Source organism: Cricetulus griseus, chromosome 4 (assembly GCF_003668045.3).
Source record: "Cricetulus griseus strain 17A/GY chromosome 4, alternate assembly CriGri-PICRH-1.0, whole genome shotgun sequence".
NCBI lineage: Eukaryota > Metazoa > Chordata > Mammalia > Rodentia > Cricetidae > Cricetulus > Cricetulus griseus.
Genome location: NC_048597.1, coordinates 198,389,458 through 198,412,563, shown reverse-complemented (window position 1 = coordinate 198,412,563; position 23,106 = coordinate 198,389,458). Strand labels below are relative to the sequence as shown.

Genomic DNA, 23,106 nt, shown 5'->3' with positions numbered 1-23,106 from the left:
TGCCTCCAGTTTCCTGCCTGGTTTAAGCTCCTGCTTTGGCTTTCCTCAATGGACTATTACTCAGGATAGGTAGGAGAAATAATCCCTTTCTTCCTGGAGCTGCTTTTGGATGTGGTGTTTTATCACAGCAATAGAAACCCTGAATAAGTCAACCTTGTTGACCACTTCTTCCTTCTTGATGCTCTTTCCTTTGGTGTTTCTAACATCACCCACTCCTGTGCTTTTTAAACATTGTCTCCCTGTTCCTTCTCAGATTCTTTTCAAGATCCATCTTCTACAGCACTGTTGATGTCACTTAATGTTATGTACCAGCTTTTTTTTTTTTCTGTTCCCGGAAATTAATCTAGCATTCCTTGGCAATTTCTTTCTTTTTGAGACAATGTTTTTATTTAGCTTAGGCTAGTCTTGAACTCCTCATATAATAAAGGAGGGCCTTCGGCTTTTAAACTTGTCTTACCCTCTTGAGTGTTGAACTTACAGGTATGCATTATTAAAATCACTATAATTGTCTCTTAAACTTGTACTTTGAGTCCAGCGTAGCAGTGCGTACCTGTAATTGCTGTAGTTGAGCAGGAGGAGGCAGAAAGATGATTATCCTTAGCTATAGAGTGAGTTCAAAACCAGCCAGGGCTTTATGAGAGCAGGTCTCTAATAAACAAACAACAAAGAAACTCTGCTTCTATGATAGGATATGTGTGTGAGCAGGGGAGATATACACAGTATGTGTGCTTGTTGCTTCATCCTACTCCATTTCAATAAAGTGGCCACGGCATCTCGTAAGCACAGGATTCCAGTGGACTCAACACATATTGGAGTGCAGTAAAGCTCCAAATGAGTACAAGGTAAGTGTCCTCAATCTAAATCAACACAGAAATACCTGGCTTCCCACTGAGGGCCCAGAACTTGCTTTGAAGACAGAAAAAGGAGCAATGGCATTTTAAGAACTATCTATGACTACGGACCTTAATGGCCTGCCATTAATTATACTAGAAATAATGACATAGAAAGAAAGGGGAAGATAAAGCAACCCATAATTTCCATTAAGTCATTCCTTATTCATAATTAGGCAAGACATGGAGCATGTGTCCTAGGTTAAGTGTACTATAAGAACACTATAGTGGCTTCCTTATTGCTTGTGTACGTGTGTGTGTGTATGTGTGTGTGTGTGTGTGTGTGTGTGTGTGTGTTCAGGTGGTGTTTGAATAAAGTCACCTTTGAAGACAGCTTTGAGATATGTGTCATGGGCATGCTCAGTGAAAGAAGTATTGCTATGCTTTCTTTTTTCCTGTAATAAATCATCTTAAAAATCAGGACAACCGGGCTGGAGAGATGGCTCAGAGGTTAAGAGCACTGACTGCTCTTCCAGAGGTCCTGAGTTCAATTCCCAGCAACCACATGGTGGCTCACAACCATCTGTTATGAGACCTGGTGCCCTCTTCTGGTGTGGAAACAGAATGTTGTATACATAATAAGTAAATAAAATCTTTTAAAAAAAATCAGGACAACCGCCGGGCAGTGGTGGCACACTCCTTTAATCCCAGAGGCAGGCAAATCTCTGAGAGTTTGAGACCAGCCTGGTCTACAAGAGCTAGTTCCAGGACAGCCTTCAAAGCCACAGAGAAACCTCTTCTCAAAAACAAACAAACAAACAAACAAACAAAAAAATCACGACAACCAAAGGTTGTGCATAAACTGAACTCCAGTTACAGAGTTGGGAATGCATTGATAAATCAGTTTTGAGGGGGAGTTATGTTTGCATAACCCTGTTCTTTGTGTAGTTATTTCTACAAGCTCCTCTTTTTTCCTAACTTTTTTTTTTTTCACAATAGGGTTTCTCTGTGTAACAGCTCTGGCTATCCTAGAACTTGCTCTGTAGACTAGGTTGGCCTCAAGCTCACAAAGATCTGCCTGCCTCTGTCTTTATCTCTAGATTACTGGGATCAAAGGTATGTGCCACCAAACCCAGCACCGGGCTTCTTATAATTTAAATCTACCTTTCCACTACCAACATTAGAAACAAGGAGTTAAAATGAGACTGAGCTATAAATCTTGTATATAAGAGATAAAAAGCTATAGCCATGCTAGCTGGTCAGACGGCTTAGTGGGCAAAGGCACTGGCCACCAAACTTGATGATCTAAGTTGTATGTCCAGGATCCTTTCAAAAGAAGGAGAGAACTGACTCTCCCACACTGTCTTAGAACCTCCACATGTGCCCATCGGTGTGTGTGCACCACCCACACACAGATAAATGGAATTCAGATTTTTTTTTTTTCCGAGACAGGGTTTCTCTGTGTAGCTTTGGAGCCTATCCTGGCACTCGCTCTGGAGACCAGGCTGGCCTCGAACTCCCAGAGATCCACCTGCCTCTGCCTCCCGAGTGCTGGGATTAAAAGCGTGCGCCACCAACACCCGGTTATAATTCAGATTTTTAAAAAGAAAAAGTGTATAATCGAAATAGAGTTCTAACTTTTTTTTTTCATGTAAAAGGTGTCACCTTTAAAATTTTCATAAACTTCCCTTTTAAAGCCATTTTGGTTAGTTTTTGTCAATGTGACACAAACAAGAGTCACTTGGGAAGAGGTGACAGTTAAGGAATGACCTCCATCAGAGTGGCCTGTCAGCATGTCTGGGGGGCATTTTCTTGATTAATAATTGCTGAGGGAGGGCTCAGACTATGGTAGGTGGGTACGGTGGTTCCATCCCTGGTTAGGAGGGCCTGGATTGTAAAAGAAAGCAAGCCATGGGAAGCAAGTCAGTAAGCAGCATTCTCCATGCTCTCTGTGTTAGTTCCTGCCCTGAGTTCCTATCCTGGTTTCCTAGTGATGGACTCTTATTTGTAAGCCAGATAAACCATTTTATCCCTCAAGTTGTTTTGGGCCATGATGTCTTATCACAGCAACAGAGAAGCAAACTAGAAGGAGAGTTCTTTTAGCTTTACAGAAAACTAACAGTTTGCCGTTTCCAATTACCATCTCACCAAACTCCTCTCTATTTATTTATTTATTTATTTATTTAATTTATTTTGGTTTTTCAAGACAGGGTTTCTCTGTGGCTTTGGAGGCTGTCCTGGAACTAGCTCTTGTAGACCAGGCTGGTCTCAAACTCACAGAGATCCACTTTTCTCTGCCTGCCAAGTGCTGGGATTAAAGGCATGTGCCACCACTGCCTAGCTTCATTGCTGTAATGAGACACCAAGAACTAAGACAACTCCAGGAGGAAAGGATTTATTTCGCCAAAGACAACCAGAGCAGGAACTCTTTTGTTTATTTATTTATTTATTTATTAAAGAAATAAACCCCTCGGGGCTGGAGAGATGGCTCTGTAACTCCAGTTCCAGCAGATCTGGCATCCCAACACAGACATATATGCAGGAAAAAAAAATGCACATAAAATAAAAATGAATAAATTATTAAAAAACAAACCTCCTTTTCTCTTTTTAGCATTTATTTTGAAAAGTAAATTAATATTAATAAATTTACTTTTATTTTTATGTGCTTTGGTGTTTTGCCTGCTAGTAAGTCTGTGTGAGAGCGTCAGATCTTGGAGTTTCAGACAGTTGTTAGCTGCCTTTCGGGTATGCTGGGATTTGAATCTGGTTCTTTTGGGAAAGTAGTCAGTGCCCTTAACTGCTGAGCCATCTTTCCAGCCTCCAGGACAGGAATTCTTTCTTAGCAGGGCAGGAACATGGAGGCAGGAGCTGATGATGAGGTCATGGAAGAGTGCTGCTTACTGGCTTGCTCCTCATGGTTTGGTCAGTGCATTGGGTCATCAGCCTAATAAGGATGACATTACCTACAATGGCCCCTTGCCTATCAATCACTAATTAAGAAAATGCCCTCCAGGATTGCCTACAGCCAGATCATTTGGAGGGGATTTCTCAGTTGGGGTTCCCTCCTCTGAGATGACTTTAGCTTGTGGCAAGCTGACATAAAAATAGTCAGCACAGAACCTTAAAAATCCTGGTGTGTTTAGGTTGTTTCTTCTTCCTTCTCTCACGTTGAGTTTTCAGTCACTTTTTAAATTAAAAAACATATAAATATATAGAATTTTATGTGCCCGAGTGTACCTATGTGCACCATGCATGTGGCTAGTACCCTCAGAGGCCAGAAGAGTCTGTTGATATATTATTTATGATTTATTAAAGCTTGCCTGAGGATTCAGAAAGCAGAGTCAGCCACAAGCTAAAGAAGCCAGATGGTGATGGTACACACCTTTAATCCCACTACTTGGAAGAGGTAGATGGATCTATGTTTGTTCAATGTCACAATGAGCTACAAGAAATACATCAAGTCCTAAAGAGAAACAGCTCAGCACTTGGGCTCACATGCCTTTAATCCCAGGACTCATGAGAGATACTTAGGGCAGGAACAGGTCTCAGAGCTGGCATTCACATTGAAGATAGGAAGACATTGAAATCTCAGGATTCTCCAGCCATGTTGAGAATATAGCAGTCTAGGATTTCAATCTGGGGCAGAGATAAGAACTAGTGGCTGGTTACTTTGCTTTTCTGATTTTCAGCTTGAAGCATAACCCCAATATCAATCTCTGGGTCTTTCATTTATCACATTACAGAAGAGGGCATTAGATACCCTGGAAATGGAGTTACAGATGGTCATGAGCCACCAAATGGGTGGGTGCTGGGAATAGAGTCTGAGTCCTCTGTAAGAGCAACAAGTGCTCTTAACTGCTGAACCATCTCTCCATCTTGTCTCTAGTTTCAGAACATCACATAATTGGAAGCACACAGTATAGAGCCTTTCCAAATTAGCTTTTTTCATTAAGTAACATGCACTTGGCATTTCTCTATGTCTTCTTGTTGCTTTATAGCATTTGTTTGTTTATTTGAGACAGGCTCTCACGTTGTGGCCTAGGCTGGAATGTAACCCAGTATATAATCCAGGCTGGCCCCAGCCTTCTCAGTACTGGAAATACAGGCACCAGTCACCTTACCCAGCTTTCCAGCTATTTTTTTCTTTTTTTTTGCTGCTGCTGTTGTTGTTTTGTTTGTTTTTTGAGACAGGGTTTCTCTGTATTGTTTTCTAGCCTGTTGTGGAACTTGCTCTGTAGACCAGGCTGGCCTTGAACTCACAGAGATCCACCTGCCTTTACCTCCCTAGTGCTGGGATTAAAAGCTTGCACCACCAATGCCCAGCTCTAGCTAGTTTTTTTGTTTGTTTTTTGAGACAGAAATTCTTTGTGTAACTTTGGAGACTGTCCTGCAACTTGCTCTGTAGACCTTGAATTCACAGGGATCTTCTGCCTCAGCCTCTCTAGTGCTGGGATCAAAGGCATGCGCCACAACCTCAGGGCAGATTTTTAAACTCTTAAAGCCTGTCTTCAGTGATGTACTTCCTCCAGTACATCTCCTAAGTCTCCCTAGCCACACCATAAATTGGGGGCCTTGGTCTTCTGACTCTGGGATTATAAGCGTGTATTGAAACACTTGGTTAGCCAACAATCTAGTTTCATATTATGTTGCAAATATTGTTTATATTTCATATATGTGTATCTGTAAACATTAAAATCCAATTATCAGCCAGGCATGGTAGAGCATGCTTTTAGCCACAGCACTTGGGAGGCAGAGAGGCAGGCAGATCTCTGTGAGTTCAAGGCCAGCCTGATCCATCTAGTGAGTTCCAGGCAAGCCAGGGCTACTTAGAGAGACCTTGTCTGGAAAAGCAAAAACAAAAACAAAATGTGTGTGTCATGAACAGTGAATGTGAGTGCTGATTTCACCACATACAAGCTGGGGACGATATCCAAAATTCCAAAATCAGAAATCATCAGCCTTTGTGTATGTGGTGTGTGCGCATGTGCATACATGTTGTATTGGTGGAGGCTTGAGGCATCATTTTTCAGCACTGTCCCATCTTGTTTTTGAAACAGGGTTTTTCACTAGGACCTGCTTAGGCTAGGCTGGCTGACCTTTGAGCCCCTTCTGACACTGCCTCCTTACTGCTGACATAATGGAAGTGTGCCACTGTGCCCAGCTTTTTACATGTGTGTTGAGGTGTGAACTCAGATCATGATACTTGCACAGCAAGCAGTTCACTGACAGACATCTGTCTAGCCCCTTAGTGTTTTGTTTTTTTTTTTTTGAGTTTTAAGAATTTATTTTTTATGGGCATGAGTGCTTTTGCCTGCAAAAGTAGAGGTGTCCCACTTTTGTGCCTGGTGACCACAGCAGACAGAAGAGGGTATCAGATCCTTTGGAACTGGAGTCTGTGAGCTGCCATGTGGGTGCTTGGGAACCAAACCTAGGTCTTCTGCAGGAGCAGTAAGTACTCTTAGCCAAGTCAGACTGGCAGGTTTTTCTTTTTAATGTTTATTTTTACATAAATCTGCCTGTATGAATGTCCATAGATCATTGCAGTAACTGTGGAGGCCAGAAGAGAGTATTGGGTCCCATGGAACGAAGACTACAGACAGTTGTTTGCTGCCACTGGAGTGCTGGGAATTGAACCCAGGTTCTCTTGAAAAGCAGCCAGTACTCTTACTGAGCCATGTCTCCAGCTCCCAAACAGCAGGCTTTTGAGACAAGTGCTTTCCCTACTAAAGCATCTGCTGGCCCTAGCTTTGGTCTTTAAAAGCTTTCTTTTTCTTTTTTTCTTTGTATGTTTACACCTGTGGATATATGTGTATTGATGCACAGGTTGAGGTCAGAGGATAGTTTTGGGGAGATGGTGCTCTTGTTTTATATGTAGATTCTGGGGACTGAATTTAAATTATTTGCTTAGCCATCTGAACAGTCCTGGCTTTGAACTTTTGATTCGTCTCAGTCTCTACAGGGCTATGATTACAGGGGTGTACAACCATACTTAGATTTATTGCTGTTATTTTTTATGGGAGTAAGGGTACACATAATGGGAAAGGTAGCCCAGCGTTGGTGGTGCACACCTTTAATCCCAGCACTGTGGAGGCAGAGGTAGGTAGATCTCCGAGTTCGAGACCAGCCTGGTTTACAAAGTGAGTTCCAGGACAGCCAGGGCTGTTACACAGAGAAATCCTGTCTTGAAAAACCAACCAACTAAATCCCCCCAAAAAACAAAAACCATAAAACCAGCCAGGTGGTGGTGGCAGGAGCCTTTAATCTCAGCATTCCACTTGGAAGGCAGAGGCAGCAGAGCTACATGAGACTGAAGGGGAAAGGTAGACACAGACCTTTCTAGAATGTTGTAGTCTAGAATGTTCTCCTATGTGTAATTTTTTGCTTGGGAGGTGGGGGAGGATGTTGGAGATCAAGCAGGATGGACCACTGAACTACAATTATTGCATAGGATCTCGTAGGATCTTTTAAGTAAGGGCATGGGCAGGGTGACGACAGTGCACACAAACAAGCAGACGCAGGCTAGTCTTGAATGCATCAGAATTTCAAGAGTGGATCAATCAGAATGATCCATTTTTAATATACATGGTAGAGGGTGGTGGCTTTGCAAGGTTGCAAGACGGGAATTTTGGGAGAGGTAACTAATAGGATCTGACCGACTGATGGCAGCGGGAGAATCTGGTGCCCTACATTACTCCTTTTCCAACTCATGCTGCTGGATGCTAATGGAAGAATGTCTATGGTAACTCTGGGGAAGTTGTGGCTTTGTTTTCAGAAAGCACCTCAACATGCCAAGCTGGTCTTGAACTTGCTATTTAGCCTCCTCCTGCTGGGATTATGGAGACCATTAAAGGAAGGATCAGGTGTTGAGTTTCTTTTGAAACTTCAGAGTATCAGAGAGTCTTAAAAGTATGGGAGCTGGAGAGAGCGCTCAGCAGTTAAAAAGGTGCTTACTGCTGCTCTCCTAGAGTACTCAAGTTAGGTTCCTAGCACCCAAGTCCAGAAGTTTATGACTGCTTGTCATTTAGCTCCAGTGGGATCCAATGCCTCTGTGGGCACCTGCCCTCACAAGTACATACTCACATGTCGAAACACACATACAGATAATTAAACCTTTACAAAAGTGCAAGGGAAAAAAGGTCTAAGATACAAAAGGAATGTAGGTCAGATGGAGAGGTCTCATTCTGAGAGTTCTTAACATTGCCTAGGGATCAGCTTCTTCTTTTTTTTTTTTTTTTTTTTTTTTTGACAGGGTTTCTCTGTGGCTTTGGAGGCTGTTCTGGAAATAGCTCTTGTAGACCATGCTGGCTTCGAACTCACAGAGATCCGCCTCCCTCTCAGATTTTAAATGCATGTGCCACCACTGGCTTGGGATCCGCTCTTTTTAAACAAGCTCTTGTATTTAGGATCATTAAATAAAACCTTCAGTTTCAAGCTTTGTCCACCTTATTTAATCCATAGGCTTTTAAAATGACCTCTATTAGCATTTTGGTTGTTGGTCATTGATACCATTATCCACACCTTTTGAGATATGAACTAAAATCTCCTTGAATTAATTAAATCCTCTAGCAGGAATATGTTTGATAGGGATTTAGGCAGTGGATATCCAGGGCTTTATTAAACAGGTAAGGTTAGATAGTACTTCAGAAATATTTTCTGTGTTGTCCACCTGTCAAAGCACCATTTTATGTGCCTAGCACTTTGAAGAGTATCTAACTTTCTTTGGGCTACTGGCTTGCTATTATAGCATAACGCTCATTTAGGGGGAATCAGTAGCTTTCTAAAAATAACCTTTTTTTTTTTTGTCAAAAGGATAATGCTATTTTCATTACCGTTGCTCTGGATAAAACTAGTATCCATAGCCGGGCGTTGGTTGTGTACGCCTTTAATCCCAGCACTCGGGAGGCAGAGGCAGGCGGATCTCTGAGTTCGAGGCCAGCCTGGTCTCCAGAGCCAGGGCCAGGATAGGCTCCAAAGATACAGAGAAACCCTGTCTCGAAAAAGCAAAAATAAATAAATAAAATAAAAAATTAGCATCCATATCGTCTGGGATACAAGCGCCTTTGTCTTCTCTTTCTTGTACCTAGTAAACGGTTACAAAGGAAATGTCACTTCACATAACATGTAGTTACCAAGATGTTTGAAAAGAGACACGGACATTTTCCTCACAGTTGTCCTAAATCACGAAGCTTTGTGCTGCTTCAAGTTGTTCAAAGTGTGCCAGGAGGAGCACTCAACTGCTTCGAAGGCCAGGGACAGGAACGGAATATTGCACAACCCAACACCACCGGGCCGGTTAAGCTTCCAAATCTGGCCTCCGTGTCATCCCCGGGCGGGAGGCACTGGGATTTCCTCGCGAACCCGCCGCGCGGTGCCCCTCCCTCCGCCCAGGGGACTCGTGGGAGCGGGAGGACGGCGCGCGCCGGGCCGCGGGATGCCCCATTGTCCAGCGGCGGAAGCCGGGGCTCCCCGGGGTGACTCCCGAACTCGAGCCCCGCCACCCGGCCGCCCGGAGCTCCGCCATCCCCGTGCGGCTCCCCCCCGCAGCCCCATTGTCTGCCTCGCCTCGCCCCGCCCCGGGGGACACGTGCGCCTGCAGCTTCCCGAGCGCCCAGGGGCGGTGCGGCGGCGGCCCCGGCCGAGGTCCCGGCCGAGCGGGCGATTAGTGCCGGAGCCCCTCGGAGCCCTCGGAGCCCGGGGGCCGGCGGCGGGGCGGTGGGGCGGTGGGGGCGGGGAGGGCGGGGTGGGGAGATGCTTGTCTCCTGACAAAGAACGAGTGGGACACGCCGAGCAGGCCGCCCCGCCCGCGGAGCGCGAGGGAGTGTCCGCACGGAGGGCGGGTCTCTCATTCACTTGGCCCCTCATCGCCGCCGCGGCGGAAGGGCGGGGTCTCGACTCCCCTCTCCCCCTCCCCGCCAGGAGCTAGGGGCGGGGCGGGAGGCGGAGCCCACGGGCGCGCGTCCTGAGGCGTCGGCTGCGTCGTCACGTCAGCGCGGGAGAGAGAAAGAGCGACTCGGCAGGGACTGGGGACGGGCCGAGAGAGCTAGCGAGGGAGGGCGTGAGCCAGAGTGCCAGCGAGGAGGAGAGAAGGGCGGCCACTCGTGTCTGAGCGGCCGCGGACGGGAGTGGGGACGCTGGGGGAGGAGGTGCAGGGAGGGAAAGGAGGAAGGCCGAGGGGACAGGGCGGCCGGCGGCCGGCGGCGGCGGCGGCGCGGCGGCGGCAGGGGAGAAGGAGGAGCTGTAGGAGGGCAGGGGCTGAGGGAGTGAGTGAGAGAAGCGGACGCGCCAGGGAGGGGAGGGAAGGGGGGTCACGCGGGGGCGCGCGCGCGCACTGGGAGCGCGCTCGGAGGCGAGTGGAACTGGATCGGGTTTGCTGCCAGCGGCGTGAGCTTCGGCCGCCATTTTACAACAGCTCCACTCGCGCCGGACACAGGGAGCAGCGAGCACGCGTTCCCCGCCACCCGACCCGGTCGGACAGGATTCCTCGGCCGCAGCCCCGCGGGGAGGTAACGACCGCCGGCACCCGGGTCTGGGAGGGGGGCTCCATGACATTGTGGAGGGAGCTTGGGGGAGGGCGGCGCGGGGAGAAACCGGCTTTTCTGGAAAATGGATTCCAAGGGGGAGAGGAGCACGTTGGCCGGGGCTGCCAGGGAGTAGGCCGCGGCCGCGCCGCCACTTCCTCCTCTCCATGTGCTGCCGCGGCCGGGCTTTGTCTGCGGCGCTCCGGGAGGAGGCGCCTCGGCAGCCCCGTGGCCCGCGCGGACCGCGAGCGGCGGGCGGACTTGGTGCTGTCGTGGCCGGCGGCGCGGGAGTGGGCGGAGAGGCGCGGGGTGCTGTCCCGCGGCCGGCCGGCCGGCCGGCGGGCTTGGGCGGTGCTGGGCTCCCGCGGGCGTGCGCCTGGCGGCGGAACGCCCTCCCGGCGCGGGCTGTCGGCCTCGGCGCCCGCAGCCGCTGCACCGAGGGGTGCGGGAGGCCGGGGGTCGCGGGCGGCTGGGGAGCACCCGGGGCGGAGAGCCATGTGTCAAGGCGGAGACGGCGGCGCTGGGGGGCGGGGAGAGCCCGTGGCCTGGCGCCGCCGCGGCCTCGGTGTTGAGAGGCGAGATTGTGCGGCTGCACGGTTCGGGGGGCTCGGACCGCGACTGCGGGTTGATGTTGAGAGGCGGTGACGACCGCCTTGGCCCGGTACTCGGTGGGTTTCCGTTGAAGGAAGTTGTAGGACATTTGAAGGCGCAGAGCACGTGTTTCTAATGGGCTCCTGGCGGCCGCAGTGGTGAGGCTGCCGCTCCGGGTGCGGAGTCGGGGGCGGGCTTTGGGGTGTGGGGGTGAAGGGTGGAGGAATTGGGTGGTGGGAAGGTGGCTTGTGTGAGCGCTTTGTTCTTCGCTGGCTGTTGTTACTGATCTATAAGCGGCAGGCGGGAAAAGCGCACTTTCTGGTTTACCTTGGAGAGAGACAAGCCCAGCGTTGCTTTTCTTCACACACACCTTATTCTCCGTTTTGGAACTGCTGCATGTGGCAGGCTCGGCCGGTCCCTGTGCTGATTGGGCTTCATTTGTAATACGGTTTTTCCTAGCGAGTGTTAGCAGGTGAAGTCAGGGGTGGTGATCAGGAAAGAATGTAGTGCATCGGTCCGTCTGTACCCCGGGCTCCAAATCTGGCTTGTCAGGCGATGGTGACTTTAAGGTTTCTTTCGAGGGAGGCGCAGGCTGGCTGGTTGTAGTTACTGGTAGAAAGTAAAGATTGGGACTGTCATTGTCCTCTATTCTTTTTGAAGACCCTAGTTTAATTTTGCTTATTGCGTTTGAACAGATCTCTGGAAACATGGCTACAGAACATGTTAATGGAAATGGTACTGAAGAGCCCATGGATACTACTTCTGCAGTTATCCATTCAGAAAATTTTCAGACATTGCTTGATGCTGGTTTACCACAGAAAGTTGCTGAAAAACTAGATGAAATTTACGTTGCAGGTAAGAAACAACACTTGCAAAATTACATTATGAAATTTTTCTATTGGATTTCTGGCTTTGAGCTAAAATAGCAACTTTTTGTGGTTTCCAATAAATGTGGGAACTGGAGCTTTGCCTTGTTCTGATAGTTGGTTAATTTAGGTTTGATCTAGAGGTTAAAGTGTAGAGGGAGGGATGAAGTGGGGAAAAGACCTCCCTTAGGGGAACGCTGTCTGGCCTGACAGATAAGTATATGATAGTAGCAACAGCTGCTAAATGTTGAGAGCAGCCCATGTGACTTTTTGGGGTATTTTTAAAGCAGGGTTCTTGTTTAATAACTTGGTTACTGTAGGCTAGTTCTCTTGTTTTTCTTGGTGTGGTGGTTCCTTTTTTTCTAGTGGCATTTGACATTGAGTAGACTTGCAGTTGCTATGCTTGGTGTTTTGTTGGTTGACAGGATTTGTAGGCTTATATATTGTAGAAATATTGCAGTGTTCAGGATTACTTGGACACAAATGGGATGTAAAATATGTTGACTTCTTTCTGTGTGGTTGAGAGGACTTAGCTCAGAATGGCTAAAATATATTCTTCATTATGTAGATAAGGGGAGTAGAATCGCCACGTGTGTGTACCTGTATTGGCCAATACAGGACTTTCTGAAGAAATAATTTGGAAATTTTAAAAGGTGATAACTAACTACATTTTCTCTTTCCAGGGCTAGTTGCACATAGTGATTTAGATGAAAGAGCTATCGAAGCTTTAAAAGAGTTCAATGAAGACGGCGCATTGGCAGTTCTTCAACAATTTAAGGATAGTGATCTCTCTCATGTGCAGGTAATGTTAATTTCAGTGTAGAAAAAAGTACTTTTGATCTTATTTAAATTTAATTAGACACAGACATAATAGTAATGTTAATATGAATGGAAAATTTCATTACAGAACAAAAGTGCCTTTTTATGTGGAGTCATGAAGACTTACAGGCAGAGAGAGAAACAAGGGACCAAAGTAGCGGACTCCAGTAAAGGACCAGATGAGTCAAAGATTAAGGTATGTTTTTGAGAACTTTCTGTAGCTTTAAGTGTGTGTGTTTTGTTTTTGGAGACAGTGTTTCTCTGCAGCATTGGAGGGTCTTTAGACCAGACTAGCCTCTAACTTAAAGATCTGCATGCCTCCACCTCCCAAGTTGCTGGCATTTAAAGGTGTGTGTGCCACCACTGCCCGGCCTTTTTTTTTTAGTTATTTTCTAGCTTTGGTAAATATTCCTGCAGTGTGGCATGAATATATTTCTAAGGTTATTGTCTTTTAATGGCTAGATTTTGAAAATTAACTTACAATTCATTTTATCTTGACTGGCTACCAATGATCCAACCTGTGTTGTCGCTTCCAAATTAAAAAAAAAAAAAAAGATGGATCAATGGTTAAGTCTAAAGTTATCCTTAACAGGTTACTGACAAACTAATTGGGGGCAAATGGTTGTTTTCTTGGGAGGCTTAGGTCATGGTGAATTTGGAATTTTAATATTGCCTCTCAAATTGTTACATTTCTAAAAACAACTTTTGACAATAATGCTGTTCAGTGTGGTAAGCAAGGACATTCATTGGGTTGGGAGTGAAAGTTTTTTTTTGTTGTTTTGCTGGTTGGTTGATTTTTAGAGTCATGAAGGAGATTAAATTGCCTCATTTAGCTAAGTTTTTATATATTTGTGCTGGGACTTGCTTTGTAGACCAGGCTGGCCTCAGATCCCCCTGCCTCTGCCTTCTGAGTGCTGGGAGTAAAAGTGTGTACCACCACTGCCCAGCTATGTTAGTTTTTTAACTAACATAGTTTTTGGTGTTTTTTGGTACTGTTAACTCTTGAGGTACAGGTTATGATTTAAGAATAAGAAAACTAGTTGCTAAGAGGGGCATAAATGTGTGGTACCCTATTGGAAAAGGAGGCCTAGATCATGGACATGATTGGAATATGAAGTTAATGTTATCAGAAAACATTAGTCTTCACATGTCTAGCTATGAGTGGATTGAATTTGAACTATAATTTAGATTTCCATTAAGAATGGACTTTAATTGTTTCCAATGCAATTATGCCAGTGTGATGGGAAATTTATTTTCCGAAATTCTGGAAGGAGGTGGATTGAATGAACTTTAATGGGACCTAAAAAGTATATATACATACACACATACATACATATATATACATATATATATAATATATATATGGATATGGATGTATATATATATATATATATTATATATATATATTTCCGGTTTTTTCGAGACAGGGTTTCTCTGTGTAGCTTTGGAGTCTATACTGGCCCTCGCTTTGGAGACCAGGCTGGCCTGGAACTCAGAGATCCGCCTGCCTCTACCTCCCGAATGCTGGGATTAAAGGTGTGCACCACCAACACCCAGCAAAAAGTTATATTTTTATAAGGATGCTTGGAAGTTGATTAAATTAGTTTTCCCTTTATTAACAGTGTTATTTGGGACATACAAATACTATCTTCTCTTTAAAAAAACCTTTTGTTTGTTGGGTGTTGGTGGTGTATGCCTTTAATCCCAGTAATTGGGAGGCAGTGAGAGGCAATCAGGACTCTTGAGTTCGAGGCCAGGCTGGTCTACAGAGTGAGTTCCAGGACAGGCTCCAAAAGCTGTAGAGAAACCCTGTCTTAAAAAACAACAACAAAAAACCCCTTTTTTTGTAGCACAGGGATTTTATAAGGAAAAGGAAAGTAATGTAAAGGAAAGTGTAATGTAAAAAGGTACTTAAGCTGTTGAAGAAATTTTGTTAAAAAGTTCATGAATACTTTTTTTGTTTTTTTTTGTGACAGGGTTTCTCTGTGTAGCTTTGGAGCCTGTCCTGGCACTCTCTGTCTCAAAACAGGACTTTTTGAGACTTTATGGCTTAATAGATTATTATCTATAATGAAGGATGAAGAGAAAGTCCTAATTGTGTTTCAACAGTTGAGGGGACTAAATCTAGAATTTACATTGTTTCAGTTTCATACAATTTTCAAAGTCATTTTGTCTTTCTGAATGAGCTGTGCTGTGTGACATATAGTACTTTAGCACCAAATAATAAAGGCTTTGATACAACTTCCAAGTTTATAGGCTTGGTTTAAGGAGTAGAGTGGTATCCTCAGAGGTGACAATGCCAGTAATGGCATTGTGTGTCCAGGAGTAGGGTACAAGAATTTATTGGGTAAATCCAGAGTTGGTAAGTAATCAAATAGTTGCAGTCTTTTTAAATGGGTTTTTATTAGCAGAGTGGATATATCTTTTTTTTTTTTTTAAAGATTTTATTTATTATGTATACAACATTCTGCTTCCATATATATCTGCACATCAGAAGAGGGCACCAGATCTCATAATGGATGGTTGTGAGCCACCATGTGGTTGCTGGGAATTGAACTCAGGACCTTTGGAAGAGCAGTTGGTGCTCTTAACCTCTGAGCCATCTCTCCAGCCCCAGAGTGGATATATCTTAAGTTGTGGATGGATTGATTTTAGTTTTTATTGCTCAGTAATTAATTGGACACTAAAAACTAATATTTACAGGATCCTGAAATTTTGATTAGTATACATAAAAGAGTGTTCTAATACAGATTGTACATATTTATATGGAGGAATGTTGCTAAGATAATTGAACAGATTTGAACAGGATTGACTATTAACTAACTACTGTTGGCTAAGTACTATGTGAATGAAGCATTAATAATATTTGGACTTTTCAAGGCACTCTTGGAAAGAACAGGCTATACACTTGATGTGACTACCGGACAGAGGAAGTATGGGGGACCACCTCCAGATTCCGTTTATTCAGGTCAGCAGCCTTCTGTTGGCACCGAGGTAAACAAACTTAAAACCTTGTATTATTTGTAGTAAAAGTGACAGGTATCTGATTTTCTAAACAATTCTCCATGATTGTGAATTTATATTAATTTACAGATATTTGTGGGGAAGATCCCCAGAGATCTATTTGAGGATGAGCTTGTACCATTATTTGAGAAAGCTGGACCTATATGGGATCTTCGTTTAATGATGGATCCACTTACTGGTCTCAACAGAGGTTATGCGTTTGTCACTTTTTGTACAAAAGAAGCAGCACAAGAGGCTGTTAAATTGGTAAGTTGTCCCCCCCTCCTTTATTAGTCTTTGTTTTCTATCCTTAATGTCAAGTTTTCCTTATGTGCTATAATAGGCAGTTTTTGAAGTGCTGCAGAGGCAGCGTGCTTTTTACTTCTCCTAAGAAAATATTATAGCAGGGATAGTGGATAGGATTCAGGATCTGTTAATTTTATAGAATTCCTAGTTGATTACTGAATATGTCTTTGGAGACATCTTTTAAGTTGAAAGGAATGTAAAAAGGTTTACGATGTGGCTCCCAAAGGTTTTTCCCAAACCTGGACCATATTTTTCCCTTTATCAGAAATTCACAAAAGAGGGCTGAAGAAATGGCTCACTGGCTGCTCTTTCAGAGGCCCCATGTTCAACTCTGAGCACCCACAGAGCAGCTCACAACCATCTGTAACTCTAGTTCATGGGGATCTAATGCCCTCTTCTGGTGGTACCAGGCATGCATGTCGTATACAAACATATCTGCACATAGGCCAAACATCCATATACTTAATAATAAAACAGAATCAAAAAATAAATATTCAGCTGGGTGGTGGTGGTGCACACCTTTATTCCCAGCACTCAGGAAGTAGAGGGATCTGTGAGTTCCAGGTCACCCTGATCTATAGAGTGATTCCAGGACAGTCAAAGCTTCACTGAGAAACCTTGTCTCAACCAACCAACCAATAAACACCAGGATGATAATTTCTGGTAGCTATATGAAGGATTTGTTGTGAGTGGGAATATCTGATTTAAAAACCAGATACTAGGTGAGAATCTAATTATCTTTTTATTCTAAAAATGCTAAAAAATAATGGCGTATATAACATTTCTTTTATTTAAATTCTACAAATTGAAAAGATTGAATAAGGTGTCATGAATACCTGAGGCACAAGGATTACCATGATTGAGGCTAGCCTAGTAGGGTGGTGAGAAAACCAATAAGGTATACACACATACTCGCACATCACCACCAGCAACAACGAAAATTAAAGGTCAATAACTTGAGAGAGCAAGGGAGTGTATGTACATGGGAAGAGTTGTAGGGATGAAGGGAAAAAGGAAGTCATGTAATTATATTTTAATTTCTAAAAATTACATTTTTTTTCTTTTTTGTTTTTCAAGACAGGGTTTCTCTGTATTGCTTTGGAACCTGTCCTAGAGCTCACTCTGTAGACGAGGCTGGCTTTGAACTCCGCCTGCCTCTGCCTCCCAAGTGCTCCGGTTAAAGGCATGCCCACCAATGCCTGGAGCAAAAAAGTTTAAAAGCCAGGCACAAAAAAGTTTAAAAGCTAGGATGTGTTCTTTTACACTATGTAGCTTTGGCCTATTTAAAACTTGAAGTTGTAGGCCAGGCTGGTTTCAAGCTTCAGAAATCTTCTTACCTCTTTCTCTACATACATGCCTATAATATCTGTAGACAACTTATCTGTTTTGTGGAATCTAAACAAATTTAAAATCTTCAGGCTGATTTCTCCTGAAGATACTTAAAGAGGAAGTTTATTTATTCATTTACTTATTTTTAAGACTGTCTCACTGTAGCTCTGGGACTCAGACCTGCCTGTTTCTGCTTCCATAGTGCTGTGATTAAAGGCAGGCACCATCATGCCTTTTTGTTTGTTTGTTTGTTTGTTTGTTTTTGAGACAGGGTTTCTCTGTATTTGGAGGCTGTCCTGGAACTAGATTTTGTAGACCAGGCTGGTCTTGAACTCAGATCTGCCTGCCTCTTCTTCCTTACTGCTAGGATTAAAGGCGTGTCCACCACCTCCCAGTTGGAGGATCCCAGTTTAGTTCCCAGTATTCACAAGGGGTGGCTCATAGTCTTCTGTACTCAAGGTTCGGCAGTCCAGCACCATCTTCTGGACTCTTGGGATGCCTGCAATTAACATAGTCACACATAGAAATGAAAAAAATTAAAAAAAAAAAAACCATAAATGCTTAGAAGACACTTTAAATGTATACTAAACAAAATATCAGCTGGCTTCTTTGGGCCTGCCGGTGAACTCCCAGCCATAGAATTGTAGCAGCATAGAATTTATTGTATTGGACCTGTATTCTTTTTCATGGAGGCAGCCTTGTATCCAATTAGAAAGTGGTTGGTTATGTCACTACTGCACTTAACTGCATAGTCCTTAATTTTCTGGCATAATGGCATAGCATACATAACCCCATATTCTGAAATGCCCTAAAATTGACCCCCCCTTCTTTTTTTTTTATTAACAAAGGATACCCAAAGGATGGCCTTGAATTTGCTGTGTGTATTCTGGATTCTTCTGAATCTTAACCTCTCAAGGTCCATGACTGGGTTGAAATCAAAACTCCTTTGCCAGGTGTTGGTGGCACATGCCTTTAATATCAGCTTCCTGGGAGGCAGAGGCAGGCGGATCTCTGAGTTGGAGACCAGTTTGGTCTACAAGAGCTAGTTGCAGGACAGCCTCCAAAGCCACAGAGAAACCCTATCTTGAACCACCCCCCCAAAAAAAATCTTTTGTATACTGTATCAGAATGGTATGTCACCATCATTTTAGGCAGACTTCAAGGGGGAAATTTTGAATATTTTACAGTTCTCTATAACTTTTGCTGATGAGTATAATTTGAATATGTAGTCTTAATATTAGGAAAGTATGTTTCTTGATTGCTTTAAAGAGAATTCAGGAATTTAGATATTTTTAAAAGTAATAGCTAACTTTTTCCTTAAAAAATGCTGTTTTTTTCAGAGGAATTATGATATAGCTCTTTTGGGAGCCACTCTCTTGTAGCCTGGTCACCTTTGAGCTATCAAGTTAGGTGAAATGAAGGACTTCCTGAAGCTTTAGAAATCATCTCCTTGAGGCTAGGGAGATGACTCAGTGACCTAGTGCCTGCTATGCAAACTTGGAGATAGGAATTCAGATCCTCAGCACTCATGTAAAAGACAGGCTTGGTGATAAATTTGTGTAATCCAAGCACTGGGGTATGTGAACTCTGTCCAGGTTCATTGAGAGACCCAGTCTTAAAAATAAGATGGGAGTTGGTAAGGGAAGATACCCAGTGTCAACTAGCTTGTGTGACCACTGTAAACATGGGTACATAACACATTAAATAATCATTTGCTTGGGGTATTAAATAACACTATTTTTGCTAGGTAGCAAAGTAGCTTAAAAAGTTTTTCTTTTTACATGTATGGGTGTTTTTCCTGCATGTAAATCTATACCACTTGTGTGCCTGGTGCCTGTCGAGTCCAGAAGAGGGTGTTGGATCCCTGGAACTGGAGTTAACAGAGGATTGAGAGCTGCCAGGTGGGTGCTGGGAGTCGAACCTTGGGTCATCTTGAAGAGCAGTTGGTGCTCTTAATGACAGAGCCATTTCTTTAGCTCCTTAAAAATCACTATAAGCTAAAAGCCTTTTAAAGTTGTAGTAATGTAAATGATAGACAAAGAAACATCTTACTAAAGAATAGCTGGCCGGACATTGGTGGCTCAAGCCTTTAATCCCAGCACTCGGGAGGCAGAAGCAGGCGGATCTCTTGAGTTTGAGGCCAGCCTGGTCTACAGAGAGTTCCGGGACAGCCTCCAAAGCAAAACCCTGTCTCGAAAAGAAAAGCTGGTAGAGAATTTTAGCAAATAGATACCAGATTCAACTTCTTGGGGGAAAAAGTATTAAATTAGCATTAATATCAAAGTTTTAAAAAAGATTTATGTGTGACTGTTTTCCTTGCATGAATGCATGTGGGTTTGTGTTTGCTTGTTGCCAGAGGTAGTTGGAAGAGGGAATCTAATCTTGTGAAACTGGAGTTAAAGGTAGTTGTGAAATACCATGTGGGTGCTGGTAATTGAACCTGGGTCATCTGCAAAAACAGCAGTACTCTTAATTGCAGATCAGTTTTTCATTCCTATAGACTACTTTTTTGCTATCAGACTCTCATTTCTAGATGAATTCAAGAAGCATTAAATAGTGACAACATATAATTCACTATTAACATAAATTCCAATAAATAGACTGAGATGCTTTAGAAAACTATGGTTTAACAAATACAATCAAAAATGGTTGTTGTTTGTGTAGTTTTGACACATCGTGTATTAATAATAGTATTAACTCTTAATTCAGAAACTTAACGTAGATGACCATGTGGGCTTTTTGATTGGTCTACAAACTCTCCTTTCCTTTCCTAGTTCCTTAACCTTTCCATATTTGTAGGTTTTTCTGCTTAAGACTCAGGTCTTTGTATGGGGTCATAATGTTTCACTTGTGGGTAAATAGGAGACTTTGCAGTTAGGTGCCTTTTAAGATATTCATGGTGACACTTCGGTCCACTGGAATCACGTGGATGGATGTTCGTTTTTCTTTCTTTTTTTTAAAATTTTTATGCATTTAAAAGTTAGCTCTGTATATAAATGCTTTGTCTGCATATATGTATGTGCACCATGTGTGTGCCTGGTGTGGGGGGCTGTGATAAGAAATAGGTATCAAATCCCCAAGCACTGGGAGCTACAGATGGTTTGAGTCACCTGTGGGTGCTGGGAATTGAATCTGAGTCCTCTGGCAGAATAGCTAGTACACTTAGTTAACTATTGATCTATTTATTCTTCCAGCCCCTGTAAAAACTGTTAACTTTTTTTTTTTTTTGAGACAGGGTTTCTCTAGCTTTGGAGCCTGTCCTGGAACTTGTTCTGTAGACCAGGCTGGCCTTGAACTCAGAGATTGCCTGCTTCTGCCTACCAAGTGCTGGAATTAAAGGTTTGCCCCACCACCTCCCAGGTTAACATTTTGTCTGTCTGTATTTCTGGAATGCATTTATACAGTGCCATTGGAAGTCAGAAGATTAGCTGCCATAAAAGTACTGGGAAGTGAATCCCCAGTCCTGGAAGAGCAGCTGGTATTCTTTTTTTGGGTGGCGGGGTGGGGTGGGGTTCAAGACAGGGTTACTCTATGGCTTTGGAGGCTGTCCTGGAACTAGCTCTTGTAGACTAGGCTGGTCTCAAACTCAGAGATCCACCTGCCTCTGCCTCCTGAGTGCTGGGATTAATTGTGTGTGTGCCACCACTGCCCGATCTGGTATTGTCAACTGGAGGCATTTCCCTAGCTCCTTTTTAAGGATTTTGTTATTGTGCATGGGATTTAGGAGATTTACTTTAAGATGAAAATAACTACATTTTGGAGGGAATGAAATGATTGAAACATGAAAGTAAAAATTAAAATTGACTTAGATATTTTCTGCTACTTTGTGTCTGGAAATTAGCATGCTTTTCCTCAATAGAACATAACATTATAAATTATCCAGGTTTGGGTCTGTTTTGAGGTTCTATTTGAGTTATTTATAACTAAGACCCATGTGAATTTTTATGTAGTTGACGTGTCATTCTAGTTACACATAACCAAACATTTAGAAAATGCCTCTTCTGAGTTCATAGATGAAGTTGAGACACTTTTTCCTTCTCTGTTACGGTTGGATAGTAAAAAACCACTTTTATAGTGGTTTATTTCCTTTGGATAAAAAACTATTTAAAGCTAGGTATGGTGGCAGATACTTTTAATCATAGTGTTTGTAAGGAGAAGTAGACATAGCTATAGTGAGACCATGTCTCAGAAAAAACAAAAAAACCAATTACCAATTTTTATTTAAAACTGGGTTAATTGGCCGGGCGTTGGTGGCACACACCTTTAATCCCAGCACTGGGGGGGGGGGGGCAGGCGGATCTCTGAGTTTGAGGCCAGCCTGGTCTCCAGAGCGAGTGCCAGGATAGGCTCCAAAGCTACACAGAGAAACCCTGTCTTGAAAAACAAAAACAAACAAACTGGGTTAATTATTGATAGCTAAAGAAAAGTCATGAGGTTAGAACAACATCAGGTTTTTTTTTAATTTGGGTGCAGTGTCGTACACCTTTATAACACTTGGTAGGAAGAGGCAGGAGGGTCTCTTTCCAGGACAGCGAGGCCTACACAGAGAAACCCTGTCTTGAAAGACAATATATATGTATTATTTGTTTTTAAAAGTCAAGTGTGTTTTGACCATATTCACATTGCTCCCAGCTTCATTCCTACCTCTCGGATATCTCTCCCCAATGTCCCCACTTGTCTCTGCCTCCCAAGTGCTGAGATCAAAGGCTTGTGCCACCACAGTCCCGCTTTTTTCTTTTTAAGGACATCTTACTAAGTAGTCCTGGCCAGCCTTGGAACTCGCAGGTCTGGTTCCCTATGTGTATTTAAATTAAAGGCAAGTGTCACATGCTCAGCTCTCTAAAGTTTATTTCATTCATTCATTCATTCATTCATTCATTCATTCATTCAGGTTTTTGAAGCAGGGTTCTTCTGTGTAACAGCTTTAGTTAGCTGTTCTGGAACTAGCTCTGTAGACCAGGCTGGTCTCAAACTCAAGATATCCACCTGCCACTGCCTCTCAAGTGCTTTTAAAGCTGTCCCCCAGCTAGCTTTTGTTTGTTTCTTTTGTTTTTTTTTGTTTTTTGTTTTTTGAGACGGCTTCTCTGTGTAGCTTTGGAGGCTGTCCTGGAACTTGAATTAAAGGCGTGCGCCACCAATGCCCGGCTTAGCTTTTTAAATTTGTAATATTTAAAAAAAATAACCCATTGAGTCCAGTTTGTGTTGCCCATATGCTTCTGGGTATGGGGGCCATCCACTGGAGTGTGGTCAACCTACCAGGGGCCTTACCCTTAAATAAGATGACTCAGTTAGAAGTGTGGGGGCTAGTGAATCTCCTTGCCTAAGTGTTGACTAGCTTGTGCATTCACCACCAGTGGTCTCATCAGATCTAGAAGACACTACACTCTGGCCCTCCTTGACTTTATGTCCCTTCTTGATATAGGTCCCAGTTGTGACTGGGTACTCAATTGACATTTATCCTTATACTCTGTTGTGAGTTTCTGCTTGAAACCACCATCTACTGCACAAAGAAACTTCTTTGAGGTCTGATAGCTGCACTAATCTTTGAATATAGAGAAATTAATTTAAAGGGCAGTTTACCTGAATCTGTAAAGAGGCTGAGTGAGTGATATGTAAAGCCATGTTGCTTACTAGCATAGCTTTAGTGTGATACTAGGTTTCATTATCTGGGATGCCTACCAGACATAGCAGCAGCAATTTAAGTAGGTAGTACATTAAGGTACCATACTTGGTACCTTAGTACCTAGTTAATTGTAATGTGTATTTGGGTAGTTATATCTCAAATAGTATCTTTATTTCCAGAATAAGAAAAATTTATTTTATGTCTAAGACCTTTTGGATGGA

At 43.5% G+C, this 23,106-nt stretch overlaps 1 protein-coding gene across 4 annotated transcripts in view; it reads left to right on the top strand.

The window, feature by feature from the left end:
* The first annotated feature begins 10,138 nt into the window (after positions 1-10,138).
* The window catches only part of Syncrip (synaptotagmin binding cytoplasmic RNA interacting protein), a 34,068-nt gene continuing 21,100 nt past the window's right edge, over positions 10,139-23,106 (top strand). For 2 of the 4 annotated variants that reach the window (XM_027410989.2, XM_027410988.2), the window contains exons 1-6: positions 10,201-10,333; positions 11,635-11,794; positions 12,489-12,607; positions 12,713-12,820; positions 15,505-15,618; positions 15,718-15,894. In XM_027410989.2, coding sequence (XP_027266790.1) covers positions 11,647-11,794; positions 12,489-12,607; positions 12,713-12,820; positions 15,505-15,618; positions 15,718-15,894 — 666 coding nt within the window. In that variant the 5' untranslated portion in view covers positions 10,201-10,333; positions 11,635-11,646. Of the gene's footprint in view, positions 10,334-11,634; positions 11,795-12,488; positions 12,608-12,712; positions 12,821-15,504; positions 15,619-15,717; positions 15,895-23,106 lie in introns of all 4 variants that reach the window. The other 2 variants (XM_027410987.2, XM_027410990.2) reach the window with 2 other exon arrangements.